Source organism: Malurus melanocephalus, unplaced genomic scaffold (genome assembly GCF_030028575.1).
Source record: "Malurus melanocephalus ecotype Western Australia unplaced genomic scaffold, MMel_1.1 scaffold_61, whole genome shotgun sequence".
NCBI lineage: Eukaryota > Metazoa > Chordata > Aves > Passeriformes > Maluridae > Malurus > Malurus melanocephalus.
In genome coordinates, this window is record NW_026623293.1 from 667,678 (window position 1) to 690,089 (window position 22,412).

A 22,412-nucleotide genomic window follows, 5' to 3' on the forward strand; every position below is an offset into this window, starting at 1 on the left:
CAAGAYCGAGTTCTGTCTAGAAGACCTCAGGGTTTTACTAGATGCTGTAAATCTGTTCAGCAGCTGTGGGTGGCACCAGTTTCACAATAAAGTGGACTATGGAGCAAGTAGGAAGAGTCCTTGGTAAAATAACTAAAAGCTGAACAATGAAACAATCATCAATCATTCATAGCCCTTTCCTGTAGGAAATATGTGCCCCTATTATCTGGATATCACAGTGAAATAKTCACATTAGTATGTGGCTTACAAAATACCAAACACTTTCACTAACAAATCATCTTTCAAAAATACTTTTGAAAACCCCACAACCAGAAAGAATCCCAAAAAAACTAAACCATGCACATTTCCCCCAAGAAAATGTGTTAAATAAAAACCAATTAAATAAAAAAAAAACCAAAAAAAAAGAAAAAAAACCCCACAAAACACCACCAAACACCCCTCACAAAAAAATGCTCTAGGTATTTGATTGCATCACAAAAACAAATGCTTGTATTCCTGTAACTCTGAGCATGCATAGATCTCCAACAGCTATTCCAGCTAAAGCTGCCAGGTTAGTCCTAGGAGACTGTTGATAAGGCGTGGGGCACTCTATAACAATAGAGACAGTGGAAACTCACCTGTGGCTGCTCCACCCAAATCATAACACCATTCACTTGAACAGGAGAAAGGCAAATCAGCCTTAGGCTTGTGACCTGCATTAACCTCAACACCAGACAACCTACTGCAATGAAGACTGGCCACTGCAGAGGTCAGGCTGACTGAACAAGCTGAAGGAAGCTGGGTGCCAAAGGTGGCAACAGCTTGCTGGTCATCAGAACATGTTCCAGCAAGAACCTTACGGTCAATGATTCAGTAACTCAGGGGACTGCAAAATACACATTTCTCTGTCACATACCAGCAAATATCATCAATTACAGAGAAATCCTCCTCTGAGGCTATTACTAGTCTGATCTGTGCACAGAGCTAAGGTACACCTCTGTATCCCTTCTATGAGCTCACCGCTTCCTCTTTGCTACACATTCCCATTCTTGTAGCTCTTCCAGAATAATTTCACTTGTCATAAGTAAGCTGCTTGTGACAGAATGATCCAAAGTAAAGTATGATTAAATAGTTTCTATGTTAACAGGGGTCATTTAGCAGAATCAGAGCAGAATGCACCTACACACAAAATCACACCTGCATACCTGGGGAGGAGGAGGAAAGAGAGAGCAAGGGAGAAGCAGCCTGCAACCACAATTCCTTCATCTGTCTCAGCTGCATTTCATCTGATTRCAGTCTCAGTAACCCTGACAGTGAAAGCTGGAGCTTCTGCGAAGAACTCCAAGCTTGGTGCTTTCTCTCTGACTAGAATATCAATCCTGATCATGGCTGAATAAATCACAGGGGAAAAAGGGAAYCCAAAACACCCCTGCAGCTGTAAAAAGAATACATATTATAAATATGGCTCCCAAAAGGGAAAAAAAMCAAATTAAAAGCAAAGATAAGCATACTACTCAAGTTTAGCAGAAAGCTGTCTGCTTGACAGCTGTGACAAATTTAGAAGAAATAATGCATTATTTCAAAATACTACTCTTTAGTATTTTTTCGCACTAAAATTGCTCAATTGCTTTCAGTGCAGACAAAAAAAATGCTGTCAACATAAACAGTGCTGCCAGAGAGGTKAATTTCTATAGGTGATGATCCACATATCAATGTACTTGTCCAAACCAATGTTACGGATCAACTTTGGAGCRTGCACTCTCTACTTCGCTCACATCCTCCAACATGGATTTAAAATTCACAGACTCCAAATGCCCAATTCTGCCATAGTGAGGTGCACCCAGGATTGCAACTGGCCTTTYTGATTTATTGTAGCACAGATTCCTACTCTGCACTTTGTGTTTACAAGTATTTTTCAAATAGAGTGCAGTCTTAATAACAGAGATGTGCTTTTTCCCCTGCCACGACCCTGCTCATTGAAAAATACCCATGAGATAGAACACCTTCAAAAACAAGTCAGATGTAGTTTGGGTAAGTTAAGGACATAGTGAAGAATCCTTGATGGGACTACMGAAACTCATATGCTCCACAGTGCCCAATCCCCTCTAGAGGGAGTCCGCTAACTGCTTTAAGGAATGGAGAACGGTGTCCAAGACATTGAACAATCCTTCAACCTCATTCTGCCTTTGCTTCTTTCATTGTTCCTCTGATTGAGCTGTACAATTTTGGGAAAAGGGTATCTTATCAGGTTTGGTTTCTTCAGAAGTTACTTACCAGTAAGCATTTTTGCATTGGCTTGTCCTTACTTGGCATCAAACAGGCAGCTTTGCTATCATTAAAGCAAGTAGATCTAACAGCATATACATATATTGAAATCATGACACATTCAGAAAAAAACCACATTCAGCCACCACTTGGGAGAAAATTCTAAGGCTTGACTTCTGTAGGATTCATTCCAGATCTGCATTTGCCTCTGAAAAGGAAGTCCATCCTTTGAAAGCTGAGCTGAACAGAAGTACACCCCATCATGTGTCTTAACCCACAACATCATGAAAAGAGAAAATTATCTTCCCTGTACTGAAAAGATTTGTTAGCTCCAACATTTAAAATCTGAAAAAACAATATTTTAATCTAGCTTTACCCGTGTGTGTTCTTCATGTGACCAGACTGGTGCCTTCTCTGGCCTTGGTGGAAGAATACCTGTGACTGAGTTTGGTTAGTACTCCAAAAATGAGGTAATTGTTTTTCAAAGCAGGAATGTATTTGTTTCTTTCCCTAACACAGCACAAAAAGAGATGGATGACCATGCCTGACTGCTCAATGCTATACATTATTTACATATCTGCTATCTCAGTTAAAATAGTTGTATATATATTTTCTATTAAGATACACAGACACCTAGTACTAAAAAAAAAGGTCTTGCAAAGGAACAAAACATTGAAAGACTGTTCATAAATTGGATTCYTTTTCTTTTTAGCGAGTAAGGGCATTTTACAGGGAAGAGAAAAAAAAAAAATCTCAAACCTAAGCAGGGAATGCAATAGCAGTTTGATAATCACTGCTTAAATTAACAAATCCTATCCTTATTCTAAGTAATCCACTGCTTCTCTGTAGCAGTACCAGACTGCTTAACTTCCTATGCTGGCCAGTAAAAACTACAATCAAGGCTCCGCCTTGTTTTCCCTGATTCATCTTTTTTTTAGGTAATAGTGGCCTCTGAGTGTCTGTTCTTCTCCTTATGCCATTCACTATGGAGGATATAACTTGTCGAAGAAAATAAAAAGGGGCTTTACTTTCCCCTACAGATGCATAAGGCAAGCMAGGACCCAGCCCTGCATATGCTATACATTACAAAGCTGTTATGCTTGCCCTAAGTGTCTCGTTCTTTTTCTTTTTTTTTCTTTTTAAATACCAGATGGTACTAATTATCTTTGTGGGTACAAATAAAAATAAAGACTTCTTGAAACCACATTTGATTTATTCCTGACCACTGTAAAATCAGTAATAGAATACACTGTCAAACCACTGGCATGGAATGTGAATAATGTCTATCCTGCACTATGACTTCCTTCTCATACAAACATCTATGCAACTACATTACAAAACATGAGGCGAGGAGAGTTATGCTGAAGTCAGGATTCCCTGTGTACAACCACTGCTAACACCAACTACACAAGCAAGCTTCAAAAATTCAGTTTTTCTAATAGAAGGTCTCAAGGCACTGACAATGAAGGGCCAGAGGACAAGAAAAGCCAGACAACCTAGAGGAATTAAACACACTGTTCCAAAAAGCCAAAGAAGTGAATCATCTTCTTCACATGGGCTACTCCAAKGGCTGGTCAATTAACTGTACTGCCCAGGTTACTAGCAGCTACTCTTCAAAAAAATAGGGGAGTGGGGGAATAAAACACCAAAAAAACCCCGTACTTTAAAGGTGTCCATTTACTAGAAGTGTTTTCAGAAAGCGTTTTCAGAATTAGACCCTAAACTATTAAGGGTCTTCATCAAGGTAGCAAATTACTCACAAATCTACAATATTTTAGAGCTCTGTAGCTGAATATTCATATTATCCCAAAGAGCTTAGATTGCTTCAAATGGGCACATGGGAAATTTGTGATGCTCAATTTGTGGTTAGTTACTAATGCAGCAACATTTTGCATTAATGAAACTCCTGATGTGCATTAATTACTGTACTGGCTTGTAACACATTTTTGTGCCTATTAGTTTGCTAATACTTAGAATAAAAATAATCATGTATGACTTGTGTGAATAGGGAAATGTAAGCCACAGCTCATTTGAATTTAGAAAAAACAGASCATATTAAGAAACCATGCAGTTTCTCACCAGTTACTCTTGTGCATGAGAAGATGCCATTAACAAAAGCATCAGCACATCTGAGTTCCTAGAAATGAACTTACCTTGGAGTCCCCAGAAATCGCTGTGATCTCAGTTGCTCAGCCACATACAAAGACGCTGCTGTTGACAGTAGTTCTCTTCTTTCAAGATCTGTCAATTTGTGCCCTAGTTTTCAGAAAGACGTTTAAAAAAAAACATACCACAGACCAATACAGACACAAAAATTAACAACTACCAGTAAAGACACTGCTCAGTCCTTACACATGAAAGCTATATTTTTTCCCTCTAAATTAAGATGAGGCTCAGCATAGCAGACGCTCTGAGTTTCAGAGTTTAAATTGCATGTTTTCATACAAATCAGCCTAACTGCTAACACTGGTATCTCTGTTAAAAACAATTTGACAACTGAAAGAAAAGAAACTGAATGATGCTGCAGCATCTTGTTTTTGTTACTGAAATGTCAATGGTTGACATATTGTGCCTCATGCTGGTAASGAATCCATCTGTACATTAGAACTTACTCATAATATACAACACACTCAGTACTTTATCTTGCAAAGGCTACAGATCTTCCAAACAAAAGGGACAGCACAACCGTATAAAGCCCAAAAATGAACAGAGTTAACGTTATTTGTTAGCCCTGGGTCATTTAGTGTCATTTGCGTAATCATTAGTCCACAGCTAATGGAATCAAAGCCACAGTTTGACACTTCATAAGCAGAAAGTGGCTCAAAGTAGTCTGTAATCTGAAGGCAGGCAACCTAATAAATATTTGGCAAAAAGGCACAACTGGGGTTGTTGGAAGCAGGTTTCTCCCAGTTTGGTCTTGTTACAGAAAGCAAAGGTTGAATGGCRATTAAATTGTCCATTCAACAGACTAAAAGAGCACAGTGAGAACTCTGCCGTCTCCATCCTTAGGTCAGAAACCACACACAGATTTGGTATGAAAAGGTGGCAAATAGGTGGCCAAGAGTGATGCGAGAGTCAAGAGGAGGCCCACCAAGACAATGAGAGAGAATGGAACACCTCTGCCATGAGCAATGGCTAAGAGAATTGCAATTGTTCAGCCTGGAAGAGAAAGCTTCCAGGCAGCCATCCAGTACATGAAAGATGCCTGCCAGAAACATGGAGAGACTATTTACAAGAGCATGTAATGAAAGGACAAGGGGGRATASAYTCAACCTAWTAAAGARTAAGTTTAGATTAGGCATTAGGAGGAAATCCTTTAGTGTGAAGGTGGTGAGGCACTGGRACAGGTTGCCCAGAGAGGTGCACATCCCATCCCTGAAGTCCCCAGGCCAAAATGGATGAGGCTCTGAGCAAACTGCTCTAGCAGAARGTATCCTTGCWCATGGCAGGRAGGCTGGAACCAGGTCATCTCTAAGGTCCCTTGAAACTCAAGCCACTCTACGATTCTGTTAGAGAGAACAAGAACCAAGTACTACCTCCACAAGGCTGTGRCAGGAAGTTAAAATTGACATAAAACAGGACTAGAACTGTAATGCCGAATTGTCATGAAGAAAGGAGGCAAACTTTATCCTCAGGAAAGAGATTTTGCACAGGTGAAARCAAGAGTGTTTCACAAGCCAGAGGGGAGGATTACACAATAAAGTTAACAAAAGATAAAGGTTGAGACTGAAAGATTTAGCTGAACTCAGTTACAACACAGGTCTCAAAAATGCTTTATGTGTACATATCACAGCAAATGCCATCATCTAGAACAAGTWCAGATTTCACATGAAAGGATGGGGAAGAGCTTCAGAAGGCTCTATCTCCCAGAGGAACTCTGCCCAGGGGCCACATTTGCTTCCAGTCCTGCAGCAGACAAACAGTTACRCAGATCCCTTGTATATCTCCCCCCCTCCCATCACCTCAGTACTATGTAAATCACATTTCCCAGTACTGATTATTAGCCAGTGCCAATTTCTATCAGCAGCATAAAATAAGACTAATAAGATCCTGAAGAAAATCCAGAATGAAGGCTGTTGTAAAGGACTGGAGCAGACKCTACAGAAACAAAGCCAGGATTTCAAAACAGGATGTCTTTCWGCACAGAACCCATCATTCCACTGGGTATATTAAATAAGGTTAGGCAAAGAGGCTACTTAGAATCCACCCCAGAAATGCAACCATGCCATGGTGATGGGAATACATTCATTAAAGTCCAGCTAACAGTACAAAGAAGTTATCCCAGGCCAAAAAATGTAAATTAAAAAATAACAAAAGTCAGAAAATCTGCACCAATATCTTTTTAATTTAGCCCACTTTAACATATTCTGGCTGAATGTTACTGCAACTTCCTTTGCTYGGTGTTTATTTTTTTATCTGCCTTGAAATGGAAACTGTCTTCACTTCAACAAACACATGCAGAAATACAAATGCTGAAAGGTTGGCTTCAGAAACAAACTTGATCTTTCCTTTGCCAGTTACTAGAAAAACTGATTGTGAGGCAAAATTCTAAAAACACTGAACTTTTGTACATATGCACACACATATATGTGTGTATATATATAAGTCTTATGTAACTWTACATTGCAATAACATCAACTATCTGGATCTGAAACGTGCCAATTTTCCAACTGTTTACACACAGTGAAGAAACTCTGAGATCACTTTTTCAAAACACTGAATTTAAAATTGATGATTCGTTTACATCTCAGTTAAAGGCACATCAGGAATCTGCCCTAAAACCTTTGCTTTCTGTCCCCCTTCCTCACACTCATGACAAGACTGTGACCAGACCTGCTCCAACACACACTGGTTTTACCAACTCAAAGGAACAAGGTAAAACCAGAAAGATCCCATTTGAAAGATCCCATTATCATATATCCTCCATCTTGAATGAAGTAACTTTTGTGCTTGCTGTGCCACAAAAACTATTTTCTCCCTGTATCTTCAATAAAAATCAAACAGTGAACAAAGGTCAGCAAGTTAAAACAGGTTAACAACTGATCAAGAGTCACACTCATTACTTCATTACTACAAACATGAAAAAAATATTTATCTATTTGTCACTATTTATGCCAGTTGTGTCACAGATGTGGTAAGCAGAAAACCAGTTATGAATGTAGTATCCAATGTGGGATTTCGGGGAGATAATACAAACTGTTAACTGGAACATATCAAAACTAGGTTTTGGTCTCTGGTAATAAACATAAAACCCTACCAGGGATTGTCCTAGCATAACTTCGATTAAAGGCTGCTTCCTAGGGATGGAAATTCACCTTAATTACACCAGACAGACTACTGTCAGTACTCTCTGAACTCCAGTCCCATTTCCCTTGCTGTGTGCTTTTGCTCTGCTGYTATGCTCAGCTGAATTCTAAAGAGTTTTGAAGTCAAACTTACATTACTACATTTGGAAATACACAAATGTTTCAGAGAGCAATACCTTTGTTTCCCTGCAAGTATTATTTGACTTCAGAAGCTACTTTTCAAGATTTCAGTGGGGTGTCTTGAGGTATGAGTTAACAATCACCATCAATAACAATATAACAACACAGCCTTTCACATTCACCACTCAGACCAATTTGAAGAGTAAAAAAAGCTATCTCTGGAGCAGTTGTCCAAGCGCTTCCTTGAAAGGGAGTGAAATGAGTAAATAGCAAACTTCCAGTATAGAAAGTTACACCATTGCTCTTCACTGCTTTTATCTCTGTAGATTCCTGTCCTACACAGAAATTTCATTACCACAATAAAACATGGAACWGGCAGCTCCCAAATCTCTCTGTTTAATCTGGGATATAGTTCTCCATTATCACTGAATTACATAAAGTGAATGCAAAACAGCAAGAATGGTTACAAAATTAAATCACAACTAAAGGAGTGGAAGCAGCGTTGTTCGTATTATTTAAAACTAGACTGCACACATCTATTACTACTAAATGGCAGAACCCTGGTCAGAAGGAAGACAAGGAAAAGAAGTATTTCTCTCTCATTTCCCTGATGTTATGATTGCTTAAATCAATATTATCCCACTATCCCCCAAGCTGAGTCAAAAAGGTTCATGCAATTACTTTACATAACCAACTTCAAATTAAATTACATAAAAGGTCATTTTTCCCATAACAGTCTCATTTGCATTTTGTCCTAGAAATGTGTTTCCCACTATCAATTACAGGGAAAAAACAAAACAAAACAAACAAGCCCTGGTTATGTGCCCCAGTTGGTTACTTAATACTTGAAGAGTGACTGTTTTCTGATTGGGAAGAATAAAAATTAAAAGCATAATGGATAAGATGAAAAGTGCAATGCATAATTCAGATCAATAACCAATGCAGATAATGTTTATAACATTCCTAGGTTCTGTTTAAGCTCAAATTTTGCCCAGTGGATTTTCAAATCAACAACTGTAGATGAGATGGCACATAGACCAAATAGGGTGAGGCAGAAAAACAAGTTGAACGTTATTAAAGGGTTTCATTTCTTGTCAAGTCAAGCAAAACTTTGTTCCACCTAAACATAAAAGACAGGCAAACATTGAATCAGCAATCTCAAACCATTCAGAGTAAGGAAGAAGGGTGTCTCAGAGAACTCATGACTTCTAAGATGGATGCTATAGTATATATAGACAGGAAGCCTCTACTATTTTGAWTTATAAAGGAAATAGTGATGGACCAAGAAGTGCCTTTTTGGCCTCATCTGTCAGAAAGAAAGTAAACTCTTAAGTCAACCTTYCTAATCCGGCAGCTTTATAAAGTTAAAACTAACAAGAAATTCAAATGCAGAGAAAATGAATGGAATTAGCAGCAAGCATCCTCCATCTTGTAAGAGTGATGGACAGAGGAAGCTGCACTCCCCCCTCCAACTAACAGCAAAAGCCTCCAGACTTAAATTGAAAAGTCATATCTGCAGTCCCAATTCACCTAAAAAGCACTTTCAGTCATAACAGAATCRTGGAATGACTGAGGTTGAAGGGACCTTGAAAGGTCCTTGGTTTATTCAGTGTGCCCCTCCTCCCCACCAAGCAATCTCAACATCGAATTCAGAACAAGTTGCTCAGAGGTTTGTGCAGTGAAGCCTTTAAAATCTCCACTTTATGACCCCTGACTCTTGCTCTGCACTGCTGTACAAATCATGGAAGAGCCTGGCTTCACAGTCTTGGGAAGCCCTCCYGAGCCCCTAGAAGGCTGTCATTAAGCCTAAGCTTAATGACCCTAAGCTTTCTTATTTCCAGGCAAAACAAGACTGGTTCTCCCAATTTTTCCTTACAGGTGGTCTGGTCCAACCCCAGTACCACTCTTGTGGCTCTTCACTAGATTTTCTCAAGTTTATTGCCATCTTTCTTACATGCATGCACCTCATGTATTCCAGAGGTGGTTTAATTGTTAAGCAGAGTGATCATTTCATCCAACCCACAAAATTACGATAAACAYAACATATTCAAAAGCCTTCACCTCATACACAGTCTTTGGAGCCAATATGCCATTTTAGGAGAGAAGCGCTTCCTCTTTATTTCTTTCTGTATTAGAAATATAAAGGATTGTCCCTCAGATTTTCTGTTCACCCTCTCAACTCAAATGAAGTAAACATGCTAGAACAGGGAAAGTAAATAATTCCTTTTCTTTTTTTCCTCATGTATTTTGGGATGACTTTCATTATAATCTCCTGGAAAATGCCCCATCTTTCATTTCCACAGGATGTGTCTCCCAAAGAGACTGATCATGTAGTTGAGACATAAATAGCTGGGAACAGTGGAATTCCAAGAAAAAAACAAGTTCTCAGTATTAAAAAAGAAAACCAGGAAAAGATTAACTGTGAAACAGACTGAACCACAATGAATAATGCCATGAACAGGATACTGAGTATCCTTGAAGATCCTTGATTTTAATTTTTCTGTCCAAGACTCCTCTTAAATCTTTGTGAAATAGAGATACGCTTTCTGTGTCTATAAAATAGGGATAATAGATAGTAAATATTGTTCTCATTAGCAGGTTAGGCAGTACAGAGGCTTCCCAGGCTGTCTGGAAGCTGTAGAAGGATGGCCCATCTTACTCCTGCATGCTTGACAGACATTTTTATTCCATAAACAAGGTGCTTGGAGGCCACTCTAAGGCAGATGTATTTGTGTCACCTGATCTCATCAGTGTTCCTGCACTCACCCTGAGATCCACACACCTCCCCAAACATGCAGGTGTGCTCAGAGCAACAACCCACATGAGCCCCTCACATGGATAAGAAAGATAACTTACAGCACAGCAAGTTATTTTAAAATAACTTGCAATAAACAAACTTTTTCTGGTAGTGAATGTCTACTTAAAGACAGGAAGAAAGAATTAAACTCTAATAATGAAAATTACTTAACATACCCACTCTACATGTAATTTGAAGAGGGCATCACACAGGTTAATGAAAAAGTAGCCAGGATATGTCTAATAATTCTTTTTTTTCTTAACTTAAATGTTTTTTAATAAAGGATTTATAATGGAACTCTTAAAAATGAGACTGGAAAAAAAAAGCATATCTTATTTTACTCTTAAGTAAGACACAAGTTAAAACTTATACTTGTAGAAAAATACACATAAGAAATGGGCCAGTACTTCATGCAGTCACCAGAGAGAACACAGCTGACATCCATTACTTATCACCAGTGCAGAACACCAGTGGCAATTGTGCAGTTTACAAAAGAAACACAATGGATTGAGCTTTAGCATTAATATAACACACACTTCTATTGAAATGTTTCTATTTCTCAAGTTTTCCAAATTTAAAAGACTTCTGGTGTGGATTCCTACTGTTAACAACAGCACATATTTCTATGTATTTCCAAATCCATGTTGGCTATATATTGCTCTAATTTTTCAGATTGTCGCAGTTCTTTTTTACAGCTATTCATCTTCTATAAGCAATATTAAGATATGTGAAGCTATCTGATTTTCAAACCCTCCTAGCAAAGTTTACTGTGGATATTTATATTAAAAAGTTAGTTGAAGTGATTAAAGAAATTATAGCTAAGTTAATTTTTGCCTTTGCCTCTCTTGCTGAGCTTCTACCTGTCATCTGCTCACCATTCTTGCTTGCCTTCAGCAATTCCCATTCGAGTCCTTAGATCTGCAGTAATATTTTTCAATGGGTACTTAAAAAACTATCCTCAAATTCAATTAATCAATTTGCTTTTTAAAGCACAAAGAGTCAGACACAGTGCAAACTACATCATTAAAAGCACTCTCAGTTACTTTGTGAGCTTTTAATCAGTATTTATAAGTATCCTTGATCTGAAGTACAATGCAATAATATGCTCCTTTATTTATCATTAAGAAGGCTATTGTACACATGTTTGATACATGGAGGGAGATGAGYAAGACTCTTCATAGAGAAGGAACAAAGTTGAGGAACTTCACATTTGCCAGCCATTAGTTACTATTACGAATCATCACAATAACTGTTCTTGTGTCTTCTGGAGTCTAGAGCAAAAGCATATCTTTAAGAATCTGTTAATACAATACTACTGGTTGGTTTCTGTTTTTATTGTTCTCAGTGGTGTGTCAGGTGAGGCTGCCTTCTCACAATACAGTATCGGGATCCTCGCATCTTGCATCTCTGTGTTTTTCCTCCATTGCCCTCTCCCCACKCCCAGTCTGCCACTCACTTTGCACATCTACTGAAGTTCACCAGATTYCTTCACAGGTAGAGCTATGCCTACCCAAGAACTTACAAAAAGATTACTCYAACAGAAGAAGCAAAAGCGAAAAAGATGCAGGTTTGATGGTGGTGTAGAGATCTAGATCTACTCAGGACAAGGACTCAGAGACAGAGACATGAAATTCTGTATTCAAGTGTCAGGAAAGGGAAATAGGCCAGCTACAGCAGTGGCAAGCCTTCAAGAGCAGATGATGAGAACACCCTGGAATCTCTGCTGGATGAAAGCCAGTTGAGTTACCAAAAGATTAGTTTAGTACCCCCTAGCAAAGACAACAAAGGAACTTTTCAGCTTGAAGCTTCACAAGCCCACTGCCACTCAAGGTGGCTAACACCTGTTCCTGTGGTCTCAGTCAGGAGCCACTAACAAGCAGGATGCATTAATCCCTCATGTAGGACTGTATCACACACAGAGTTGTCAGTTACATCATGATATCAAGTAGTTCTGGTGCAAAGAATAGTCATCCACAAAYTCACACACTGAGTCCTGAGGTAAGAAAAATCTGTTCTGCTCCTTAATGAGACTATACTTTGGCAAGGTGCCAGTCGTGTCCAGTGACTGCCAATCTGGCAGTGCTGCCTCCAAAGAGGAAGGAAGATTCTGCCACATTGAATTAATGATGAATGGGGGAAAAGGATTCTCCATGGGATTCATAAAGGACCCATGAATGATGAACTATATAAACACTGTCTTTTTTTAATGAGGAAGATGTTCTGCCAGCTGAGGTTGGAGACCTGTATGGAAGAACTGAGTCTCTGACCACACAGGTCAAGAAAGCACCTACAGCAGACTAGCTAAGAGAGAAGATAACCTTTTAAAACCTGAATCTTATGAAAGGAAACCAATCTATTTGTTTACTTACATTTTTCTACCAACCATTTTTAAACATTTTTGAAATTGAGTCGTTCGAGATGTTGCTGAGAAATATATGCATTTATTTTATTTAACCTAGTGTACGAGTAAACAATTTCAAGATGATGCCCCATTGCATCTTGTGTGCACTTGAGTATTAAGAGCAGGGTACTGAAATACTCAGATAAAATATCAGATTATCCAGACATGATTACAGTGAAAACAAAGGGTGCCAAAAGACAATTCTAAAAGTGCTACACTGACTTACTGAAGAAGAAACACTGCTGAGTAAAAAGAAATCTGGCTACAGTTAACAGTAAAAGTACTGCCTGTAATGAAGCACAATAGCATAGTAGAACAGAACTGATGTTTATTTTACATATTTCATATTACCTATAAACGGTTTTTCTTGATTTTGGGTGTATCTCATTTACTATTTTATCACTAGAAGTATCAATTTTGCCTTCTTGAAAATAAAAAAATTAACTAGTTCAACTTCATGCATTATTAAGAAACTAATTGTGTGTATGCACAGATATGTTTGAGGAAAAAGTAAAGACTGGGAAACATGTCAGTCTAAAAATATAAAGGAACAATAATCAAAACCAACACTGCTCAAGAAAAGAAACATTTTCAAATGGAACACACCTTTAAAACCATCAGGATAGACTTCAGGAAGGAATTTAGTGCTGATGTCTCCTTGAACAAAGCGTGGATGGATGATCACTTCTCGCAGTAAAGAAATATTGTGAGCCACACCTGGAAACAAAAAAAACCAAATCTCTATTAAATCAGGTAACATGAATCACAAATTACAGTAGGAAACAACTTATAAAAATAGGAACTCCTATATTTCTGGGATAAATATCTGTTCACAACTTAGAAACCACAGTACTGATGTCATGAATGCAGACTTACCAAGTTTTCTTCACTCCTGYGTCAGACGCGCCCTTTTAAACACTCAGTTCAATTATAAAGTAAACTTTATCTAAATTTTCACCTCATCAAGCCTAATTCAAGCACCGAGCTGAGTTAAGAAACAGAAGTACAACCAAGAGTGCTGTTAGTTCAGTTTTAGAAGATGTAGGCAAGACCAGAGCCATCTCTTTGAAATGGCAAATTAGTCATGACAGTAAATATTAGCTCAATTCCATTGAACCCTKAATGGAAGATATGCACCATGTCATGCACCGGTCATCACAGTAATGCAGTAAAAAGTTTTACCACTTAACATATAATTTTACAACAATTTTATCATTTGTAATGCAGAAGAGACTTCTGTGTAACTTAGAAAACAAATAAATTTATTGCTTCCTCCATTTACTTTTATTCAGCCTTGCCTGGTCAATTCTTTTATTGAACACCCTGGTTCCCCTTTAGCACCACTTTATGACCCTGTTAAGCATATAGCCCCCAAAAATTATTTATTTAATTTGAAAACTACTTATCACAGAACCTTTAGAACCACCTTTATCCTTTAATTTCTTTGAATATTATGCTACTTAATATTTTCTGCATTTCTTCATCTCTTTTTATCCTGCTTCTCAGCCTGTCTCCTCCATCTCCTAAATAATTTTATTTTTAATTGAATAACCTCTGTGTAACTAAGTTAGTGACTGAAAGCTAAACTGCACTGCCAGAAATACTTGCAGTTCAGCACTGAATATAATGGTCACTAAAAGTCATTTCACTGAAATATTAAATACAAGAAAGTCCTTACAGGAGGTGGGAGAGGAAAGGAGGTGCAAAAAAAAAAAAAAAAGCGTTGAGAAAAAACTTCATAGATCATTTAAATTATCTTCTCCTTACTGCAAACAATTTTCAAAAATAAGTTACTTTCTTTTTTGAGAGTAGCATACAGGCCATCTCTGGAATGTTTAAGATTACAGTCAGAAAACCACCATCTTTGTCTCCACTCTCTCAACTTTAGAAAGAGATCAAACAAAATCTGAGGAGTCACAAGAGTTCAATCCCATTATGACTACACAGAGCGACCCTGGCTCATAAACATCAACATTTCTTAAGAGAAGCTGAAATAGACATGCAGTTCAGGAACATTGCAGGTGTTGATTTATTCCAGGTATGGATAAATGAGAAAGCTGCTATAGGAAAGAGGTTATCCAATCTCAGCACACTCTCACCCCTCTGGAAATACTAAGTAATTCACATTCTTTCATCACTGTCAGAGGAATAGGTAACTCCAAATCACATTGTGTTTGCCATGTCACAAACTTTGGCTTTAGCACACCATTAGGTATAAAATGCAGAACACAACACATCATAAAACAGTTTCYATCAAAAATTTGTCTGTGCAACCATATCTCTTGCAAAGCACAAAATTCTGTACTTCATCTTCAGATATGTTTACTCACAAGTTATTAGGATTGTGATGATACAATCACAATTAAAGATGATACAACTCAATTATTCCTACCTTTTTCCTAACAGCTCTAGTTTAAAGTAATATTGAAAAATAATTCATTGCAAACTCAGGTATTTCAGCTGTAAATTAAGTTATTTGGATTTTTCCATTGTTGAGATTCCAACAAAGTAAAAGCACTAGCAGCACAGAGAATGCAAATTGCTGCAGCTACAGAAGATTCTTTTACACTCCTTTTTCTTTTGTGTTTTTCCAGTTTAGAAGCAGGATCAACATCCTTGTTATTTTATATGCAGACCAGTTCAAACACTTTCAAAGCTTTTTTCCCCTACTAGTCTGCTGCTGGTGTGAATTTTCAAGCTCTCTGTGTGGCCGTCACTGAAAACACTTTCAACACACCGAGTCAGACTCAGCCTCATTGAATCATGAAGTCACAGCTTTAAAGATTAGTTCATGAGCCATTAAGTAGCACATGACACAACCAGCTCAACAGCAACGTGATAGAAATTTGTCCATTTGATTAAAAGAAGATCCTTCCTGCCTGCTACCTAAATAAYCATTCACAGACCCTGATTTCATAAACACCAAATGAAAGTCACATTGCATCTCCATTGAACAAAAGAATTAAAAATCTTATGCTAAATGACCATGACTTGCAAACAAATAATGTCTGTCTTTGGCTGCTACAAATTCCTCCCAAATCTTCCAATTTGACTAGTACATTGAAATATCCCMGAGATTTAATCTATTAAGTATATCATCAGGACTATAATTAGAAGACAAAGAGGAGTTCTTCARTGCTGCCCAACTTTGAATCCAGGATTTAAACATGCTACAGTTGTAACCAGATCATCTCACATTTTTCTTTCCTAAACTGCTATAAGATCCCTGGTGAGATTACGGCTGATGACAGATGACAGAGTTTAGTGTCTCAACTGACTGCCCCAAAAGACCTAAAATGAAAAAAAAAAAATACTATGAGTATTCTTAATTATTCCTAACTCATGTGAATCTGAAAAATATGAGGCTTCTGCAATGTTTTAAGCTCCAAAATTTCTTTAGTAAGTGCAACAGAGCACACAAGCCTAGGTGTTTGGGAAGCAACATAAATGTATTTTACATATAYAAATTAAAAATTTAATACACATTTCCCTTTAAAGTATCATGGAAGGCTATCTTTATCAGTCCCTCTGATCAATACMTAAGCAATGACTACATGGTTGATCTGCTTCTCAAGACTGAGTTGATACTGTTAGTGAGGTACCAAATCATACAGCTTTAAAAAAAATCACCAGTGTAATCCTTCAGAAGTCTAGAAGTTTTAGATTTGCAATTTAGTGTGACCTCTGTCAAAGTTCATAAGGTCTCCATCTGTGTGTGAGTAACTACTAGGCTACAGAAATATGGACCCCTAGAGCAGCTTGCTCCTGACTACCTGCTGCTTCCAAAACACTGGCCAGACATTAGCCTCACACTCTCACAGGATCAAACAGAGGCTAACAGGCAGTGCTTATTTCATGCRAAGTTAGACACTAAACTGGAGTATATTGTATTTATGTTGCAGTGGTTTTCAGAGAATTTTTCTTTTTCTTGACCAGATCTGCAGGCTGCCAGGAACGAAATCACATTTGTTAGCCTGACAAGCCATGACATTTTCTACAAACAAACAAAATCCTAAACTATATCAACTTATTTCTACTCCAGAAAACAAAATTTCACTTTAGCATCCTGATTTTTACATTGTTAAGGGTGATGCAGAAGTGCAGTTACAGTTAGATTCTTCTTTCCTCTAACTCAAAATAAAATATAATAATCAGTGTTCTTTGTATCTCTATTCTTTTCTTGGCTGCAGTCTTCATACAATATTACAACAGTAGAGGCTCAATTTAGAATATGCTTTTTGGGCTTTCTGTTTTTACACATTATTTTCCAGAATATATTTGTAAAAGAAAGCAGACTARCATTTAAATTCGGGACAGTAAATGAAATTTTTAAAACTACATATTCATGTGCTTTCTACAGAACACATATTCCTAAGGTTCCATTAATTCTCCAGTTAAATTATCATCATTGCCTAATGAATACAGGAACACACTAAATAATCACACTGTTCACCAAAGCTTATTAGCAACCCCTGTATGAAGAAGCCCTCATTAAAAAAAATTAAATTATAATCAGAATAAATTACTCCCCATACTGCCTGTCTCTGTCTTGCCTCCTTTCCTTCTTCATTCTCTGCCTTAAAAACTCTRCTAAGTACACCAGACTTCATTAACTTACATACTGTAGCCTAACTCCTTAAACCATCCTCACAGGAAAACACAAAAACAACAATAAAATGCATTTAATACAAAACACTTTTATAACAGGCTTATGAAGAGGATCACACCACAATTTTACCCACTAAAAATCAGAACTTGGAAYGCCAAGGCACAAAATCATAAGCAATGTTTTCACTATAAATATTTACTGACACTAAACATATTCAGTGTTGATTAGCCTTTTTACAGTATTAAGCTTMTGTCATCTTGATGCCTGCAAACACAAATCTGCATTTATCCATGTAAACTTAATTGSAGTCTTACATGCCCCTCTGTAGATAAGCAGTTGAATAGACTTAACTTGCTGATAATTTCAAATTGTGCTAAGTGGAACAGAAAGAACTTTATCTGCATACTTACTGACTGCAAAACCAACATGTGGAGTACAGGACTAGAGGTTTCTCTTTTTAACAAGCCAGCAAAGCTAAACTATCAACCAACAATTTAAATGCTGAATAAGAATAAATGTGATGAAATTTAGAAGGTATCTGAGTTATTTCCCTAAACAAAATATAAAAAACATTAACTAAGCTCTGCACTGAGCATTATGAAATACTGATTACACCACTGTTCACTTAAAACAAGAACATTATCGGATTGGCACACACTATGAAAACCCCACTTTCAATACATGAACTACTGAAGTCCAAGATTACTACCCAGCAAGCCTCCATGTTCATAATTCTAAATGTTTTCATAATACTCTCTAAAACCCTCAACATTCAACTTTTTCATTGTCTTTCAAAGCTTGTGTTTTGCTACAACTCACTTCACAGCCAGCTATCTGTGTACAAAGTCCCATTTCAAAAGTAAGAAAAATAGGCTTTTTTCATTTTTAATACATAAACATCCACATAAAATTCTCACATGAGAGTAGTAAACCACTGACCCTCAGRGATGAACATGTATTCCAATAAAAAACAATAATTCTTTCAGATACAAAAGTTCTTTCAGTCTCSAACCCACTGAATTCACATATCAGGATAAAGGGGGAGACAAAGGGAGGTAAAAGGAGATAATATATGGTAATATCACACTATAAAATCATAAATTCAAACTCAAACTAAATTTTGTAACTGTATGCAGTTCTGAACTTCTTAGTAASAGTAAAAGGACCATTATTGATGGTGTCAGCAAACACATATGAGTGCTTAAATCAGCAGAATAATTGGAAGCAGAATCTAAGAAGGCTTTTTCAAGAAGCAGTGAAAGAAAATGAATGCCCACTGCCATTATCCTCTCCTGAGATATCCATTTATTCTAAAGAGAGGGAATAGAACACTACGACAACTTTATAYCTAGAGAAACAGTAGCACTTGTTTTTCAGTGCCTCCTCGACTGTGCACATTATGTTTCTTGTTTTTCACTGCCACAACTCTTTCTCCTTAATAAAAGGGAGAAAAAAAACATACAAACAAGCAAAATTTATCTGACCAAAAAATAGGTACCTTATTTTAATTTCCCCTTCTGCACCAGTAACATTACCTTCCTCTTTTACCCAATCAGCCTATACTTCAACTGCCCTTCCCTCTTTCTTCTCCACAACGCAATGGTAGCCTTACCTTCCCAAACTACACACCACAACATTTTATCAACAAGTAGCCATTCCCACTCCCTCCCTTGTGACTGTCTTAAGAAAAGGAAAAAAAACTGMCACAAATTACATTTCTCCTTAAGGAAAGGAGAGAAGAAACAGGAGYAGCATCTGAGCTCCAAGCTGATGCTACTAARCATTGTGAAATGGTCCCTTCTRCTGATTTTGAACTARGTTTCCTTCCCTTCTCCAGTTTTGRTTTCCACATCGATGCACTTGGGAAWCTGCTGGTCCCTGTTGCAAAGGGTGAGARCACAAATACTATTGCAGAACTACAAGTCTGTTACCTCTGCTATGCAAAAGTTTTATGACCTGTCCAAGTATTTTTTTAAAGGCACAACCAAAAAAACAAAAGCTCATCTAAGAACAGATAATATACACTGTTTTTGAAGGGGGAAATSCTTCTTAGATACAAAGATTGTTTTGCTCACAATATCAGTGAGAGCATTTGCAGGGGATCAGGACACAGGAGAGTCTAAACCTTACATGTATACTGCCATTGAGAACTATCTTTTAAGTTAAAACAAAATAACTCAGTAATTTATGATGTTTGGATCTAAATKAAAGTTTACTGTGAAAAGCTTTCTACCTGAAATTAACTTACTTGAAATATAYGATAAAATACTAAAATTGAAATTGGGTGGYTTTTCTTATGCTCTAGGATRACTCTGCTTGAGCAGAGAGGTTGGACCACATGATCCACTGTGAYCCCTTCCAACCTTACTAATTMTGTGATCCTTGGAAAGCCAAAGGCCTTCTCACAACACTAAGTACAGCTCTCCTTTTCTCCCCCAGTTAGTGTGTTTACAGTCGCAAAAGCTCAAGACAACAGTTTGTGCTGTCACTATTCTGGCAGGTCTCCACTCAGAGAGTTAACTTCTGCATTTCTCCACCCGTCAAACATTAACCACAGTTAATTAACACTTTTCTGTTTTCTATTTTATGTCTGCTCATTCACCTCATGCTGGAAGATTCCTTCACCCCTAGCTGGTGACTCCCTTATTTCCTCCTCATTTCTACTCCTTCTTGCTCTGTCTACTGCTTACTCTTCCCTCAGATGCTCCTTTTTCCACTATTCTTTCTCCCAAATGGTCGACTCTCTCCACAAAGCAAGCAGGATCTCAACAGAGAAGGGTTGACTTTATATAAAAGCCAATTTACTGGATAAAATTTCAAGCCAAATTTGAAGTCACAGCTTTACTTGTGATTACATAGGGAGGTTAAAGGAAAGATTATAGGAATTCCTGCACTCAAGGTTAGGAGCTATCTGTCCAGTCAGACCTCTAGTGAATTGATAATGTATTCTACTTGCAGCATAAATATAGTTATGTCTTTTATTTAAATGGACAAAAAAACTTTCATACACAGACTTTCCAGAACTCCATACTGGGATTTATATATGCCTTCAAATGAACAGATTATCCAGCACCATAATTTACATGACAAAAACATACAGAAAAACTGAGAAGGAAAGCACACCACATCATGTTTACACACAGAGGACATATACTCAAAGGCATTCGTTCAATGCTCTATTTTTGCTGTTCAAATTAAACAAACAAAACAAGAACTAACAAAATTTTTTAAAAAACCCCAAGAACAAAGTTTCTGAAAAAAGGACCATAAGATACAGAGAAAAAAAAAATAGTGCCTGCCTCAAAGGAAATAAATCATGCCTCATGCCAATGAGCAACAGTATCTCTGTGCTTGTCTGGAAACTTGAACTTTTCACTGTTCACAAATTCTCCAGTAACGACTGCACAAAACAAGAAGTGTCTCTTCTTGAGACAAATCTGGGTTGGACCCTTACCTTTAATCACCCCTGAACTATACTGCCAGACTCAGAGATAAAAATGTCACCTAATTAGACCCTTGGTCATTCAAGAGTCTCAGCTGAGATTTTGAATTCAGATCAGCTCTCAGTGGAGGAGTTAGTTACTGTCAGAATAATTTAGACTGTAAAGAACCTCAAGAGATCATTTACCCTAATCCACAACTCAAAGAAACGCCATCCTAGACTCCCATCTGCTCCCAGTAACAACCATGGAGATATTACATAGGAAAAGAGATGTAGATTACATTCCTATGATCACATTAACTCTATATTGACTCAGTCTTGAGTTACTCATTCTCCCAGCATCTACCAGTGAATAGACTGTAGAATTTCCTTTTTCACTGTATACAAGTTGTCATCAGCCCAAACTGTAATAAAACATTAATGCAACAGGCATTTTCAGAGCATAGCATTGTTGCAAATATCCCATTTTGTTTTATTCAATATTTTTGTTGAAGATACTACTATTACAGRCACTATATGATGCAGCCTTGGTTGCTTAGGGTATTACTCAAATAATGCTTAAGTCTGCTTTCTTTGCTGTTTCTAAAATGTCATTATTTTAATTTCTTCCATGATCTTGTCAGGCAGATTTAACTGGGAAGGACAGATAAATCATGAATGCAAAGCCAGGTAGCATCCAGTTCAAGAAAACAAGTCAACAAAGACTGTAGCCTGGGGACTTGCTCCCTGTGAATGGCAAGGAGCCAAAAAGGAATGGGGTAGCTTGTGACTATCCCAAAGCCATCGAAGTAGAAACTGAATGTTTTCTCACACAGCTGATAGACAAGGAGCAGCACAGTAAGTCCCTGCCCGTCACACTGCCTACATGCCTCAAGCCAGCCTGGATGAGTCACCTCCTGAAGGGTCACTGTGCTGCTTCAGCCCTGGATTCTCTGCCGGGACTGCCATGAATTACATTATATAGTGGCATTTGCTCCAAGAAAACATTTGTCTTCTAGGAACTGGATAAAAACCACTGATTTCATGCAGGTCAGCAAGCAGCCATCAAAACTATAGTGACTAAAATTTCTTACCAACTTCWGTCTGCTTTGAACTGGTGACACAGAAGTGATGGGGAAGACTCCATCCTCCATTAGGAGTCCCTAAGCTACCTATTAGATGGCCCTTGACCTGTTACCCAGTCACCCTGTATCCCATTCCCACCCTATGTAAGTGAACAAGCATCTTTGTTTACAGAAATTGCAATCCTTGGGATTTTAAAGCTAAAATTCTYACAGTGCATCATCATTACAACTGACACTGACTTCAGTTGGCATTGCTTATTTAAAATGCTTTGTAACTCAGAAGAGTTACTTTGTTACTCACAGGGAAAAACACAGCGTCCCTAAAATACAAGGYAAACATAAATGCTGCCTCCCCGGAAACCAGAGGTACAAGGGTCTATGTTGAGAAATAAGCCCATTATTCAGGAAAACTGGTAATCTCTAAATAGT

The 22,412-nt window shown here is 37.7% G+C and overlaps 1 protein-coding gene across 1 annotated transcript in view; it reads right to left on the bottom strand.

The window, feature by feature from the left end:
• PCCA (propionyl-CoA carboxylase subunit alpha) overlaps positions 1-22,412 on the bottom strand; it is a gene marked incomplete at its 5' end in the record, with an annotated part of 272,842 nt that overhangs the window by 123,358 nt on the left and 127,072 nt on the right. The window contains 2 exons of the mRNA XM_057366229.1: positions 4,398-4,500; positions 13,475-13,585. Coding sequence (XP_057222212.1) covers positions 4,398-4,500; positions 13,475-13,585 — 214 coding nt within the window. The remainder of the gene's footprint in view (positions 1-4,397; positions 4,501-13,474; positions 13,586-22,412) is intronic.